Source organism: Capsicum annuum, chromosome 1, assembly GCF_002878395.1.
Source record: "Capsicum annuum cultivar UCD-10X-F1 chromosome 1, UCD10Xv1.1, whole genome shotgun sequence".
Classification (NCBI taxonomy): domain Eukaryota; kingdom Viridiplantae; phylum Streptophyta; class Magnoliopsida; order Solanales; family Solanaceae; genus Capsicum; species Capsicum annuum.
This window is the reverse complement of record NC_061111.1, coordinates 13,676,748-13,692,027: the sequence shown is the minus strand read 5'-3', so window position 1 is coordinate 13,692,027 and position 15,280 is coordinate 13,676,748. Positions and strand designations below refer to the sequence as shown.

Sequence of the window (15,280 nt, the reverse complement as noted above, 5' to 3'; positions counted from 1 at the left end):
AGGTGAATTCGTCAACTAAGGTGATTTTGCTAATTTTAAAAAAATATAACTAAATTATATTTCATGTTTTTTTTTTAGAAAAAGTTCAATCAAACATGATCATGATTCCAAATATTTTTTAGAAAAATATAATTAAATATAATTTCATCTTCAATCTCATCATAGATTTTATATAAAATGAAAAATATTTAAAATTTAACAGTCAAACGCCTACAAAATTACACCCTCATAGAGAATTAAGTTTCAAAGAAGTGATGCAATTTACAGAATTGGCATCTTTAATCAAAAAATTAGTATTTTCCATAAGTTTTGAGAGTAAAAAATATGAGATCTTTACATAAATAGCCAAACCGATTTACTATTTGCTTTTCTAAATGGTATACATAGATTATACGTTTATTATACAAAATCATACACATATTGTACATCCGCCGAGACTATTTTGGTTACTTCTTAAAAATTGATCACAGGCCCAATTTGGTTTACAGATTCGGGTCAACCCGAATATTACAAACAATGGGCCTAATCTTGCCCAAAAAGCAACTAATTATACGTACTTCTTTTGACACTACAAAAAAACCCTAGTGAATCTTTGCTCTAAGCAGCCGCTCAAAATCCTCCATCAACATTCACGATGGTACCCCCCTTTTTACCCTTAATCTGTTAAATCTTAGTATTAATTCAACTAAAAGAGCTGTATTTTTTGTTTTTTTGTTTTGGTTGCTGATGAAAAGGGTTGATATTATTATGTGCAATTGTACTTGGGTTATTGTCTGTTACAGTAGCTATTCATTAGGTTTATTGAATGTTATTGGAGAATGTCCAAGATTTGATATTTTGTTGAAATGGGTAATTGTAAATGATGTGTGTGTGTGTGTGTGGGGGGGGGGGGGGGGGTCTATGAAACGGCCTCTCTACTTCATTTGAGGTTGAGGTATGGACTGCATACACTTTACCCTCCCGAGACCCCACTTTGTGGGAATACACTGGGCTCGTTGTTGTTGTTGTTGTTGTAGTTGTAAATGATTTATTGGTAGTAATATACGTTGGAGTGGAAAGGAAAATTTTATTATGGGTGTGTTTCAGGTAAGGAAAAAAAATTTTGAAAAAATGTTTTCTAAGAAAAAAAGTGGTTTTCTTGCTTATGTTGTGTTCGGCTTGTATGCAAAAAATATTATCCTAAAATCATTTATATATAATCGTTGATTGGAGAGTGTGGGTGGTGGGGGTTAGGACAATGGGGGGTGAAGATGAGGTATGCCGGAGGGTGCGGAGGACACAATGAATGTGGATTGCCACTTGTATGGCTCATTTTCCCTACTTCCTAGAGTGGAGAGGGCACAATCATGTGAAGTCATTTTCCTCATTTTTAAACAACTTATTTTCCTAGAAAATACTTTTTAGAAATTTTGACCAACCGAACATGAGAAGTAAGAGAAAATATTTTCCTCCTTACCAGACATACACTATATGTGTCAGTTGCTCATTCATATCAACAATGGAAATTGCAAACGCTAGGTTGTAGAATAGACGGGAATTGTTTTAAATGTTACGCTTTTGTCTCACATAGTATTAGTATAGAGCAGTTGAGTGGATGGGTTGGATTGTGGGTACTTGGTCTTCTTGTTTGTGAGGTCACAGTTTCTCATATTTGTAAGGAGGTTCTGAAAAGGTAAAATTGTTTAGTCTACTTTAAAATAGGGAGTCTGATCCTAATGAGATGAGATGGTGTAGATATCATTATGAACATTGAAATTGAGTAAAACTTGCAGCTTGTTTTAATGTGAAATGTGCTATTTTTTCTGCAGACTAAGAGGACCAAGAAGGCTGGAATCGTTGGGAAGTATGGTAAGTATTAAAGCTCCTTTTAGAATCTCCTGTTTGCAGTAATAAGGATAGGTTTTTGATAGCTTCTGGTAATACAACAACTTAATTTGATCAAGTGGTTTAATTTCTCTATCAAGCTCTGTTTGGTTAGGACTTCGATTCATTCTATAGATCCTTAAATTTTCCTTTTGCTACATTGGCAAGGCATCCTGGATTCCTTCAAATCCGAGATACTTGTGATGTCCTATTAGGAGAACTTGTCTGCACACCATAGGTTCCTTTTTTGTAAGAAAGTTTCCTATTTTTAATGGTGAGTATTGATCACGGAAAAATTATAGTGCATCTTAAAAATCTCTTCAAGATTAACAATATTGATAGTAACAATAATAATAATAGGAGATAATAGAGTAGATAGACCTGTTAATTCTGCAGTTTTGATGCTTGTAATAGTATATTGAGAGAGGTATGTTGAGATGAATGTTGCATATGGGCGTCAAATCTAAACTTAAAAGTTAAATCTCCTAGCTTTGCGTATCCCTTTGAAGTTTCGCGGAGATGTTTCTGACGGCCTATGTCATTAACATTAAAATAGATGGTAGTTATACTCAACAGATGTTTATTTCTCTAAGTTAGAGCTGCTGGTTGTTACTATTAATCGAGCATATTCTATGTTATGCCTGGAATAGATTTGTAATTGCCTGAAGTGAATGGTTATGTGGGATTGTGGGTCAGGCTAGATGTTCGTTGAGATTTTAATAGTTTAGCAACCAGACACCACTATGGAATTGTAAGACATAAATTTTGTTGATAACACTGCCCATTGGCTGGAGTCGGTTCTTTTTGTTAAGGTTATTTCAGGTGGTAGTATTCTCTCCATGTCATCGCTCTAATATACCTTGGTCTTTATCCAAGGCGACTGTGTATTTGATTTTTGTGTTTGCTAATTTAAATGAACCTTTTCATCTGTTGCAATGTTGTTGTTCTACAGAACACAGAAAAAGAAAACGCTTGAGGGTAAAAATATTCTATTTGTTTATTCATTCACATCTGAGAATATAAATAGACAAAAGAATCCTATTCTATTTCTAACTAGGAAACGAATAAAATCCTATTCTATCTTTAACTAGGATACTAATAAATCCTATTAACTAAATTTCAAAAATAAAATTACTAAACTAAAAAAAGAAAAATAACAGCAAATAACTCAATACTTCAACACTCCTCCTTGAGATGTTTGCTGGTAACTCCAAGTTGTTCACGAAGAGTTTCAAATCTAAATTTGGGAAGAGCTTTGGTAAATATATCAGCAAGCTTCAATCCCTTCTTGGTCTCAGCAATTTCATTGAACATTTCAATACATTTCTTCACAAGGTTCTTCCTAATCACCTAGAGAATCTTGTTTTGCTGTAGCATCTCACGAGAGATGTTGAGAGACAAATAATCAGAGTCCACAAGACCCTTCACAAATCCAAGGTACTCGGGCATAGGCTCCTCACAGTTATCCATAATGAACATTTTCCAAGCTCCTATTTTCTCCTTGCAGTCTTTGCATTTGTACCGTTCCCCAACAATAGGACACATCCCACAATGATCACTACCTACTCCAATATGAACTTGCGGTCCTCCACCCGTTAACCATGCGGAAAGATCAAATCTAGGTAGTGATTTGCAGCCAGCAGCTTCGTCCTGATTTTGTGCTGATGGGATCTGACGAGCAGCTCTGTACGCTGATGCCTTTTCCCTTGATGCATACAACTCGTGAAACTGCTCTTCCAGGTATTGTGCAAGAATTAAACAAATGTTGGGGTATCCATTTGGATGCTCCAGTTGGCAAACTGGACATCTACATAGCTTGTCGCTAGGATTGATCACATAATTTTCACAATAAACATGGCCACAATTAAGGACTACGGGTCGGCATAACAACTGCTTGCAGATATCATAAAGCAAATATCTCATAAGCACCTACTTTTCACTTGCATTGGTATTTTCATCTGCGAAGTTAAGATCTTTTGACGTTGCATCCATACTGGGTTCAGAACTCCATGTTGCAGGATCTAAAGAAACATCTCCTAAGGAATGCTCTCCTTCCTTTGTTGAACCACATTTTTGCGAAGGACCAGAATGAGGTGAAGCATTGTCCGGAACACTATCATTCTTGCAACGGGATTCTGATAAATGGTCATCAACATCATCATAGTTTGACGCATTATCGCAATCATCCATCCCATCATCTTTGTCCTTTTTATCTTCATGAAATGTGAGGTCTGAATTGGAACTATTGTTATTGCTAGAGTCTGGAGATTCGAATGTGGTCCCAACTACAATATGTGGATTATCCTTAGTTATAGCCTCCTTATTGTTTTGAAGCTTTTGAGGATTTTCTTGAGAAATGATGTGTTCGATTTCAACATCCATTGGAGCGCAGTAATTTTCAATTTTTCCAAAATAAAAAATAAAATTTGTCATCGTTGTGCTTGATGGTCACAGTAACCTGCTCACATTGATTACTTCGACAAACTTGCTCAGAATTTGAGTTCCAATTCAAAGGAAAATTTCTTTTTATCATTTCAATCGTAATCACTTCTTTGCCGCTAGATTCGGAAACAACACATTTTTTTTCTTTGAACAGTACCATATAATCTTTTTCTAGCATTTGACCAACACTCAAAAGATTTTGGTCAAGATCAGGTACCAACAAAACATCTTGAATAAATTTAGTACCTTTGGGAGCTTCAATTTCCACAGTTCTTTTACCAACAATCTCCAACATGGTTTTATCGGCCAACTTGACACTACCTCTGGCAGATTCCAACTTCGTAAAATATTTTTGTTTGTTGGTCATGTGTTGAGTGCAACCACTGTCCAGAAACAATGTGTGTTTATCATTCAATCTTGTTGCTGTTCTTCAACTTTCGAAACGTTGGCTTTTTGAGTTTGTTGGTTGTTCTCCTTCTCTCTGCAAAACCTTTCAATATGTCCAAGCTTATTGCAATATCTACACTGGAGAGGTGGTTTCTTCCCCTTAAACCAACAATCATCCTCTTTATGATTGGTTTTTCTGCAATACTTTGAATGGAGGAAAGTTTTCTCTCTTCTTGACTCCATTGCGAGAATCGCCTTGATTATTTCTACTAGAATTAGTAGAAGTTTCTGGGATTTTACCTTCCTGTTGCATTTGCATCTTCCCTTTGAACTTGGCTTGAAGAGCAGTTTCAGTAGTTTCTTCTAGCCTCAAGGATCTTCTTTGCTCTTGAGCTTGAAGAGCATGTACAAGTTCTGAAGGTGACAGTTTTGTGAAGGATCAATTTTGTGAGATCCTTCAAGTGAGGAGATCTTTGCTTCAAATCTTTTCGGCAAACTCACAAGTACCTTTTCCACGATTCTTGAATCTGTAAGCTCTTCTTCCATAAGTCTGATTTGGTTTACAACCTTTATCAACTTGTTTGAGAACTCTTCAATAGTTTCTGAATCCTTCATTCTGAGAATTTCAAACTCTCTTCTCAGATTTATCACTTTTATTTGCCTAATCTTGTCACTTCCGTGTAATTCTTCTTTCAACTTGTCCCAAGCCTCCTTTGCAGTCTCACTCGCCATAACTCTAGCGAAAATTACTTCTGAAAGTGTTGATTGTATGCAAGAGAGAGATTTTAAGTTTTTTGCAACCTCTTCTCTGTGATTCTTAATTTGCACCATAGTTGGATTATTTGGCAAAGGATTTACCTCTCCTCCAACCTCTACCACTTGCTACAGATCATATGCTCGCAAGTATGTTCTCATCTTGATAGTCCAAATTGGATAATTCTCACCAGAAAAAATTGGGGGTGAAGGAATTGAGAAATTGTTGGAAGCCATAACAATATTGATTTTTACGCAAGGTTATTTTTGGGGGTCTTCTCTCTCACAGATCCCACAAGAAATTGGCTCTTGATACCAATTATTGTTCTACAGAATACAGAGAAGAAGAAAACGTTTGAGGGTAAAAAATATTCTGTTTGTTTATTCATTCACATCTGAGAATATAAATAGACAAAAGAATCCTATTCTATTTCTAACTAGGAAAGGGATAAAATCTTATTCTATCTTTAACTAGAATACTAATAAATCCTATTCTATATCAACTTAAATAACTGAATTTCAACAATAAAATTACTAAACTAAAAAAAGAAAATAACAGCAAATAACTCTACTTCAACAAATATGCATAAAATGTTTGAGAAGTTTCTAAACTTTAATCTGACAAATTGTGTTCCTGACTCTTTCCTTCTATGCTTAGGTACCCGTTATGGTGCCAGTCTGCGTAAGCAGATTAAAAAAATGGAGGTCAGCCAGCATAGCAAGTACTTCTGCGAGTTTTGTGGAAAGGTATGGGTCTGGTACAGCTATTAAACTGAAGCCCTGGCAATATGATAGTTTTCATGGCTGCATTTGAATTACTGCTCTACTTTAAAGAGTTCTCAAGTCCAGTATACTTGTTGTGCAGTATGCAGTAAAGAGGAAAGCTGTAGGAATTTGGGGTTGCAAAGATTGTGGCAAGGTCAAAGCCGGTGGTGCTTACACATTGAAGTAATTACTTTATGCTCTCAACTTGTGTTATTTACCCTTTTTGTATGTCAATAACAAATTTCTCTTTTCTTTTCAATAGCACTGCAAGTGCTGTTACAGTTAGGAGTACCATCCGAAGACTGAGGGAGCAAACTGAGAGTTAGAGCAACCATCTCCCTTCTGGCGCAGCTTATGATGTGCCTACTTATTTCGACATGTTTTTTCAATTTTGAGTACTTTATAATGTGTCTAGTTGTGTTCTGAGATCAGACATTTCAGTTCGAGTACTTTATAAATTAGCTATACTTGGTAAAACTATCTTATTCAGACAATTTTTGACTGATGAATTTTCTTGCCATTACTTTGTGCTTTCCAAGTTCCAATTAGTTTCAACACTCAAATTACTTATATGATGCTTGCTGAAAGGCGTAGATGCAGGTTGAAAATTACGTAATCGGTCGAAGTAAACTGATATTTCGCAATTCAACTTTATCTGTACATCACACAAGTTGTGTGAGGGCTGTTCTGGTTGAACAATTGGAGTTCTTCAAAAATCTGAAGTTTTGGATTCATAACAAACTATGTCAAACAGATAAATCCTCACGCACTTCTTGTGAATTTTCTGAGAGACCGGTTTGGTAGTCAAGAGGTCGTGTCCATCCAGTGTTTCTATTACATCCAATAAACTGGCTAAAAAATTACGAGGAATTTTAGCTTAATTTTTTTGATGAAAAAGGGCCAAAACTACCCTCGAACTTTTTAAAATTGAGCAAATATATCCTCTGTCTGCTTCTGGTCTCAAAAATTCTCCTCCCATCATTGAGTTTTCAGTAGATTTTTGGAAGAGCACTTGCGGGGTAGGTTTGGAGTGGTTGACAAGGTTGTTTAACATCATTTTTAGGGCGAAGACGCTTGAAGTGTGGAGGTGGAATATGATGATTCCATCATATAAGAACAAGGGAGACATCCAGAGTTGCAACAATTATAGAGGTATCAAGTTGTTGAGTCTTACTATGAAGGTTGGGAGAGTTGAGGTTGAGAAGGATTGTGACTATCTTTGAGAATCCATTCGGTTTCATGTCAGGTCGCTCGACTAATGAGGTCATTCACCTTGTGAGGAGATTAGTGAAGTAGTTTCAGGAGAGGAAGGACTTGCACATGGTTTTTGTTGATCTTGAGAAGGCATATGACAGAGTTTTGAGGGAGATTCTGTGGAGGTGCTTGGAGGCTAGAGGGTGCCCATGACGTAGTAGATTTAGGACATGTATGATAACGCGAAGACTCTTGTGACGGTAGGTGGAGATTTGGAGCACTTTTTGATTTTGATAGGGTTGCACCAGGGATCGGCTTTTAGCCTTTTTTTATTTGTCTTGGTGATGTATGTTTTGATGTGACATATTCAAGGGATGTGCTTTGGTGTATGTTATTTGCTAATGATGTGGTACTGATTGACGAAACTCGAAAAAGAGATAATGATAAGTTGGAGATTTGGAGATAGATCCTTAGTCTAAAGGATTTCGGTTGAGTAGGACCAAGACGGAGTACTTGGAGTGTAAGTTTAGTGATGTGACTGGCGTGATTGTGAAGTTGGACTCTCAGTCCATTCAGAAGAGGGAGAGTTTCAAGTATCTGGGGGTCTATGATTCAGGGCAATGATGAGATTGACAAGGATGTGATTCATCATATTGAGGTTGGGTGGTTGAAATAGAGGTTCGTTTTGGGAGTTTTATGTGATAAGAAGGTGCCCCTGAAGCTTAATGTTAAGTTCTACAGAATGACAATCTGACCGGTTATGTTATATGGAGCAAAGTGTTGGCCAATTAAAAACTCTCACATCCAAAAGTTAAAGGTGGCGGAGACGAGGATGTCGCGATGGATGTGTGGCCTTACTAGGAAAGATAGGGTGAGGAATGAGATTATTCGGGAGAAGGTGGGAGTGGCTTTGATGGAGGACAAGATGCGAGAAGTGAGGTCACGTTGGTTCGGACACATGATGAGGATGGGCTCTGATGCCCCAGTGCAGAGGTGTGACACTGGTTATAGATGGTTTTAGACGGAGTAGAGGTAGGCCGAAGAAATATTGAAGGGAGGTGATTAAGTATGATATGGAACAGTTACAGCTTACGGAGGACAAGTCTCTTGATAGGAAGGCGTGGAGAACGCGGATTAGGGTAGAGAATTATGGGGTGAAAGTGTGTCGGTAACAGTAGAGGAGCTTTTTTTATTTGTGTCTGAAGTTTCTTGTTCGTGGTGTTGAGTGATGTCTATAGTTTCGGATAGATAGTTTTTAATATTATCTTGTGGCTAATGGTGTTAGTTTATTTTGTATACTGTACTAGTTTATATGCATATATGTTTTGTGTTTGTTATACTGTTATCGATCCTAAGCCGGGGGTCTACCGAAAACAGCATCTCTACTTCACCTGTGGTAGTGGTATGGTTTGTATACACTGTACCCTTTCCAGACCCCACTATGTGGTGGTATGGTCTGTATACACTCTACCCTTTTCAAACCCCACTATGTGGGAATACACTTAGTATATTGTTGTTTTTGATAATATTTTTGTGGATTTGCGAAAGAAAAGTTAAATAAATTGAGACAAAGTACTATATTTGGTACTCCCCCCGTTTCAACTTATCGTTTTACTTTATCTTTTTTATAGTTTTAAGATTTGTGTCAAGTCAAAATCTGACAGACAAATTGAAACGGAGAATTACTGTATTTTAGCTATAGTGGGATTGTTCCTAGCTACTGAACACTACTTTGGCTTAGTTGATTATCTGATGTCAAGCCAGCCTAGTTCCTACTAAAGGAGTAGGTGGTATGATACTTAAAATTCTGGATCAGATGAGACATCTATAGTCATTTGTTAAAACAGTTACTATTACTTTATACAAAATAACACAGGTGATCTCCCTTCGAGATACATGCTTGGTAAACTTGCAAGAAAGTTGGCCATTCTCTTATGGCAAAACACAGAACACACTAAACTATCTACAGTTACTGGACAGTAACAACAAAAAGATAAAAGACACCACCTACTTGCATCTGGTTCGTTTTTTTTCTTTTTTTTTTTTCAGCTGCTCTCTTAGCTCTTATAAGAGGCGCAGTATATATGCATATTAGTAAAGGCCTAATGAAGGGACGATAAACTTGCTCCTCAATCAGCTCGTTGTCTGTTGTGGTTCCAAGTTGGTCCCCGGAAGTCTCAGTCTCTGTATCTAAAAACAAGACCGATCAGAGAGTGCAAAACCATTGCCTCTGACAACCGAGGAGTTTACACAATTGATAATGGTGAATGGCTACCGTCTCCATTCTGATGCATCTGGTTTTGGACAGCTTTCACAGCTGCTACTCTAGCTGCAGTGGCGGACTTGTTGGCAGCAGCAACAGCTCGTTTTGCTCTTTCATCCACCTTTGGCACATTAACAGCTTTCTCAGCAGCTTGTCTTGCTTCCTAAGAACCAGGAAGAAAATTTATGAGCACATTGAGGTTGAGATAATTAACACTAGGTATTTATCAATATTTTCCAGTTTAACTGTTGAAAATGCATTCCTCAGCTTCAAAGAGGGGATCGGAAGCTTCCACCAAAAGCCCCTCCCAGAAACACAACCAAAAAAGGAAATACAGGAACTGTTGAAACGAGAGAGCGACGGGAGGAACCAGATTTTGGAAATATGTTTGCAGCTTGGTTTCTTGAAAACCGGTAATAGAGAAAGGACCATATTGTAAGAGATATCAATTATGTTTTAGAGAAGGTTTGTAGAACCAAAATTCCAATTGTAAAGAGCCAAATGGCGAAGTCAATACTTTTTCCAGCCACTCGTACATTTAATTCAATGTCCCTACAACATCCTACTAAGACCAAGAAACAAGATTATTACCTGGACTGCATGAAGCACTTTAGAATGGTCAATTGCAGAAGAAGGAGATCCTGGAAGGCTGCCGAGACTACTTGAAACATTAAGAATCCCATTTTGCCAGTGACCACACTGAGTTTCCCCATTTCTGAAAGTGTAAATGCCAAAACCTTGCCTCTTTCCCTCATGCCAGGCTCCTTCGTAGCGATGTCCATTTCCAAAGTGGTACACTCCAAAACCATGCATCTTATCCGCAAAATACTCTCCAGCATATGTATCCCCATTTCTGCATAGTCATGCAAATGAACAGACTGGTGAGTAAATAAACATGCATGGACATCCTCGCAAGAACAAGAACAGAGAAAGGAAAAGAAATGGAAGAGTAAGACAGATCGCAAGAAGGTTGATAGCTTATCGCCTGTGCTATTGTCTCTGCATTAATCAAGATAATAATTATCACTCACGGTAAGAATTGGTATTGCAGAAAGAAGTATGAACCTAGGCTTTAGCAGAATGAGGAAATTACAGATAATGATATAGTGGCATTCAGTAGGTCAGCATAAAAAACGAGCTTTCTCCTTCCATTGTAAAAATATGTAAGTTTTAAACCCTCAATCAGCAGTCTTTCATATAGCTGATTAAAAAGATGTATAGTCGAGAGCAACAATAGCTGTCCTACTCCATGTTTGAAATAAAGGATATGTGCTCAGAGCGTATAGCATGTCAGAATTTAAAAACCGATACTAACCAGAGTATGGCCATTGTATTCTGAATTTGTGGCCTAGAATCTAAAAAGAAAACACATAAAACAATATGATACCTTGTATCTCTGTCCTAATTCAAGTATCCAAGTCATCCTTAAAGAGGAACATGGGAAAAAACAATTTAGGTTCCCCTCATTAACATGACCATCCACCATCCATAAAGGCTGCCACTGATGCCATTAAATCATCTTTGCTTATCCTAGCATGGCTTAGCCAGGTTCCTCACCCACTCTCCTCTAAATATCTGAGTTATACAAGAGTGCTACATAAACAAGAATCCAACCTAGGTAAGCAAGCATCTATCCAATTGAGTGAAGAAGTGTGATAATTCATTTTGAATAATACATCAGAAGAGGGTGTGAAATGACAACAGAGGAAACCATGGAATTCCATGCTCCTCAGGAGCAGTCTATCCCCCCCCCCCAAAAAAAAAGCCAACATCTCCCCATAACCAAAAGAGGAGTAACTCAGCTCAATAGAAAACAGAATAATAGAATATTCAGGAGCAAGAACAACTGGGTTGATCCGACCTTTTCAGCTTAAAAACTATGCAGATCACATCTATAGTCCAAGAGGTAACACCAGTCACCTGACTGTACATTTCAAAGAGAGTTATAAGGTATAGCTGATCCGATGGAGAACATACTCTTATCTTGGAGTTGGAGATATCAGTAACAGTGATGACATTCAAGGATGTCTAAATACAGTCTTATCCTTCCTCAATTCACTTTAAACGAAGGAAGAATGCACTGACAACCATTTCAAAACCAAGAAGGACAATCCTAGAGAATATATTCGAACTTTCACAGCTGATATCATCCATGAATGACAGAGAACAATAGCGATGATCTGAACCATGTTCATAAGGAAAACCCCAAAAGTGAAACTTCGATAGAAATTTACGGACATTCCCCAAATTACCTTTCTCTGACCAAATCCAGCATAAGTGAAAAAAGATGGAACTTGCTTCGAACAAGCATGCAACTGTAGTGGCTTGTTAAATCTTCATCTTTACCTTTTATCACTTTCCTAGCAAGAAAGACACCCTAACATTTACGTATCAAGTATAAGCTACAGAATACCTCCAAGTTGAACTAAACTCAACATGAAGAGGCAGCTGGTAACTTCATAAAAGCCACTTCAGGGTACCGCACATTGACTGTTCTCAGTACTCGGAAAATGTCTTTTATTGACAGTAAAGGTGTAGTTAAAACCTTAAAACTTTACATGTTGCCCGCTCACGCATGCATAATACTTAAATGCTTCATGGTCCATTTTGTATGTGGTAACTTGAAAGTTCATCGTACTAAGAATCGCTGGTATATCTCTATAGCACTAATAAGCAAGTAGACCGAAGCTGAGACAAAGACATAATTGATACAAAATTATCGTTTCCTATTCTGCATGTAGAAAACATGGAACTAGTACCAATTGAGCCAACTAGCTCTTGGAATGTTCATGATTCTAGATACCACGAGGAAACCCCAAAAAGATCTCTAATCTGACATGATAAAGGACAAGTCAAATGAAGTCCAAGCACATATAACCCAAATCATGAGAAAACAAGTAAAAACGCTAAGCCTTAGCCATTGAGAATTCACATGAAGCCAAAAGCTCAACCTGAAAAATAGCAACAACAACAACAACAAAAAATAACCCAGTGTAATCCCACAAGTAGGGTCTAGGAGGGTAGAATGTACACAGATCTTACCCCACCTCATAGAGATAGAGAAGTTGTTTTGATGGATCCTCGGCTTAAAATAAAGCATATCCAAGCACTTAGGAAAAGGAAATGCAGAAATGAGGCAATAGCCACAATAATGTGAAATGAAGAGCAGTACACAACATACATAGGAAAGAACACTAATGACAACAAAATAATGCAAATATTCGAAGTGCTCACGCACACATACTTGAAGAATAACATCAAGTTAATAACTAGAAATCCAAAAAGAAACAGTGGCAAGTGCCTCCAAGTAGTTACCTGAAATGATAATGACCCAATCCATGTTTGACACCCCACTTAAACTCCCCAGTATAACTGCTTCCATCTTCACAAGTATGAACCCCACATCCATGACACTGTCCATTACACCATTCCCCAGCATACAGATCCCCAGTATAGGACCTATACATCCCAACTCCATGTCTCAATCCCTGCCTATACTGCCCCCTATACCGACTCCCTTTCGACCACGTTTCCACCCCATATCCATCATACTTCCCATCAATCCAATCACCTTCATACCTCCCGTTCAATCGATAGTAATAAACCCCACTTCCTGAGCATTTCCCTTTATGAAACTCACCCTCATACACATCACCATTGCTGTAAACTTGCACCCAACACCCCGAAACCGGCTTCCTTTCTTGTTTAGGCTTTGAACCAATTGACCAAACAACTGAAGGTCTAGACTTTGATGCAGTAGGTGATGAATGAAGATTAATAGACAGAGTTCTAGCAAGAAATATACGAACAGAAGGAACACAAGGAAGAACAGCACAAAGTGCAAACACAACAAAACCAACCACACCAACAATAAACACAAAGTAAACAAAATAACCCAAATAATAAGTAGAACTCAACAAGTACAAACAAGGCAAAGAAAGCAATATAAAAAGCTTCAAATGAACTCTAATCCAAGAAGCATGACAAGAGTGATGAAGCAACCTAAGAGTAATCCTCTTTGTAGCTAACAAAACACCAATAGAACAAGGACATAAAAAAGACTTCAAATTTAATTCATTTGACTTCAACACACTAGCTTTAAATTGGGTATTTTGCACTTGCTGGTTATAAAGATTGGAATTTTGAGACATTATTGGCCTTTTATGAGGTGTAGACAAAAGGGTTTTTCCTGGTGATAAATTCTGACAAAAGGGTTCATCAATATACTGAATCTGGTTAGTTAAACAATCTTCTGATGATGATGATGGGATCTTGATTTGGAGATTATTAATTCTTGAAAAATAATCAGATGGGGTTGATTGATTTTGGATTTGGTAATCTTGGTCACTGTGTTTTTGATGACCAATCTCAACTTCAAGATTCTTAAGATGCATTTAACATAAGATGAGATAAAAATGGAAACTTTAAACTTTTTCTAAAAAATATAAATTCAAAAAGTTTAAAAAAAAAAAAAAATCAAGATTTTTGATGTGTTTCTTGTTGTGGGTATTTGTGCTTTTTTTCTTTTTTGCAGCTTTTATGGTTTCTGATAATGGCGGTCTAAGATGATTGCTATTTGGTGTCTGGTATTTATTTTTATTTTCTTTTTGGTTCAAGAAGACAGAGACCCAAAGTGGGGTTAAAGCAGAAGCAAATTTTAAGGCTTCGTTTGGCACATCGAACGGGATAAGTAGGAATATATTATGAGGATATTTTATGCTATCGTTTATATGGAATATTATTTATATTTTGACATAATGATAAAATAAAATAATTTTAAAATTAATTAATATCTAATATTTTTTACTTTTTAAATTGATAGACTTATTTTGAGTTGATACGAAATTTAAGAAATAATTCTTTTTTTAATTTTATGGTTATAAATTAAAATGTGTCAAATGTATTAAATTGTCATTTAATTTTGTAATTTTATGTGAATGTTAAAACTAAACGCTGCTAAAAAAGGAAATATTTTCTCTGTTATTTTCATGTATCCACTTTTGTTTTTTAAGTTGTCCAATACTAATATTTATTCAATTTATAAAATTAAATATAATTTACCTATTTATATTATTTTACCTGTGACATAAAGATAATACAGCATTTATTGCATTTTTCAAAGTAGAAAATTTATTATATTCAAAAAGTGATATAGTAAAATCAATCTATTATGCATTATTTCTTAAGATATGTGTCAAGTCAAAAGTAAACAGCTATTGTCAAGTCAAAAGTAAACAGCTATTTATAAATGAAACAAGTAATTTTTTTTTAAATGAACTAAAAAGAAAATAAGTGAAGGAAATTAAAATGAAAAGAGTATCCAATATAGGATAAAATTAATCTCAAATTTTATTTCCAGATTATTTTTCTTATTGTTCGGTGTATGAAATGAAGCCTAAAGATTGGATAATGTGGTTTTTTATTATTTTATTGGTTTGTTTAGAATACACCCATAATTGGTTACATTTACTACTTGGCCATTGGGCTTTGTGTCATTGCCAATTTGCTCATGTTCCAACTTAAATATTTCTACTTTGCACCAAAATGTTTGGGGAAATGTTAACATAAGTACCTAAATGATTCAAGAAATGTAAACTAGACCTAAAATGGTAT

At 36.4% G+C, this 15,280-nt stretch overlaps 2 protein-coding genes across 2 annotated transcripts; one reads left to right on the top strand and one right to left on the bottom strand.

The window, feature by feature from the left end:
- The first annotated feature begins 435 nt into the window (after window positions 1-435).
- LOC107868661 (60S ribosomal protein L37a) lies at window positions 436-6,719 on the top strand. Its single transcript, XM_016715334.2, has 5 exons — window positions 436-637; window positions 1,809-1,848; window positions 6,104-6,192; window positions 6,311-6,393; window positions 6,473-6,719. Exons 1-5 carry the CDS (start codon window positions 635-637, stop codon window positions 6,534-6,536), a joined length of 279 nt encoding a protein of 92 aa, XP_016570820.1. The 5' UTR covers window positions 436-634; the 3' UTR covers window positions 6,537-6,719.
- Window positions 6,720-9,238: 2,519 nt separating this feature from the next.
- Window positions 9,239-14,354, bottom strand: LOC107868652. Its single transcript, XM_047394184.1, has 3 exons — window positions 12,983-14,354; window positions 10,259-10,520; window positions 9,239-9,830 (listed from the first exon to the last, which is right to left on the bottom strand). Exons 1-3 carry the CDS (start codon window positions 14,059-14,061, stop codon window positions 9,651-9,653), a joined length of 1,521 nt encoding a protein of 506 aa, XP_047250140.1. The 5' UTR covers window positions 14,062-14,354; the 3' UTR covers window positions 9,239-9,650.
- Between the last annotated feature and the right edge of the window lie 926 nt (window positions 14,355-15,280).

Coding starts and splice junctions, on each gene's coding strand:
- LOC107868661 (XM_016715334.2), top strand. Junction 1,849..6,103: donor TGGAATCGTTGGGAAGTATG/GTAAGTATTAAA, acceptor TTCTATGCTTAG/GTACCCGTTATGGTGCCAGT. Junction 6,193..6,310: donor TCTGCGAGTTTTGTGGAAAG/GTATGGGTCTGG, acceptor CTTGTTGTGCAG/TATGCAGTAAAGAGGAAAGC.
- LOC107868652 (XM_047394184.1), bottom strand. CDS start 14,061: ATGCATCTTAAGAATCTTGAAGTTGAGATTGGTCATCAAAAACACAGT. Junction 10,521..12,982: donor TTGGGTCATTATCATTTCAG/GTAACTACTTGG, acceptor ATGACTATGCAG/AAATGGGGATACATATGCTG. Junction 9,831..10,258: donor AAGTGCTTCATGCAGTCCAG/GTAATAATCTTG, acceptor CCTGGTTCTTAG/GAAGCAAGACAAGCTGCTGA.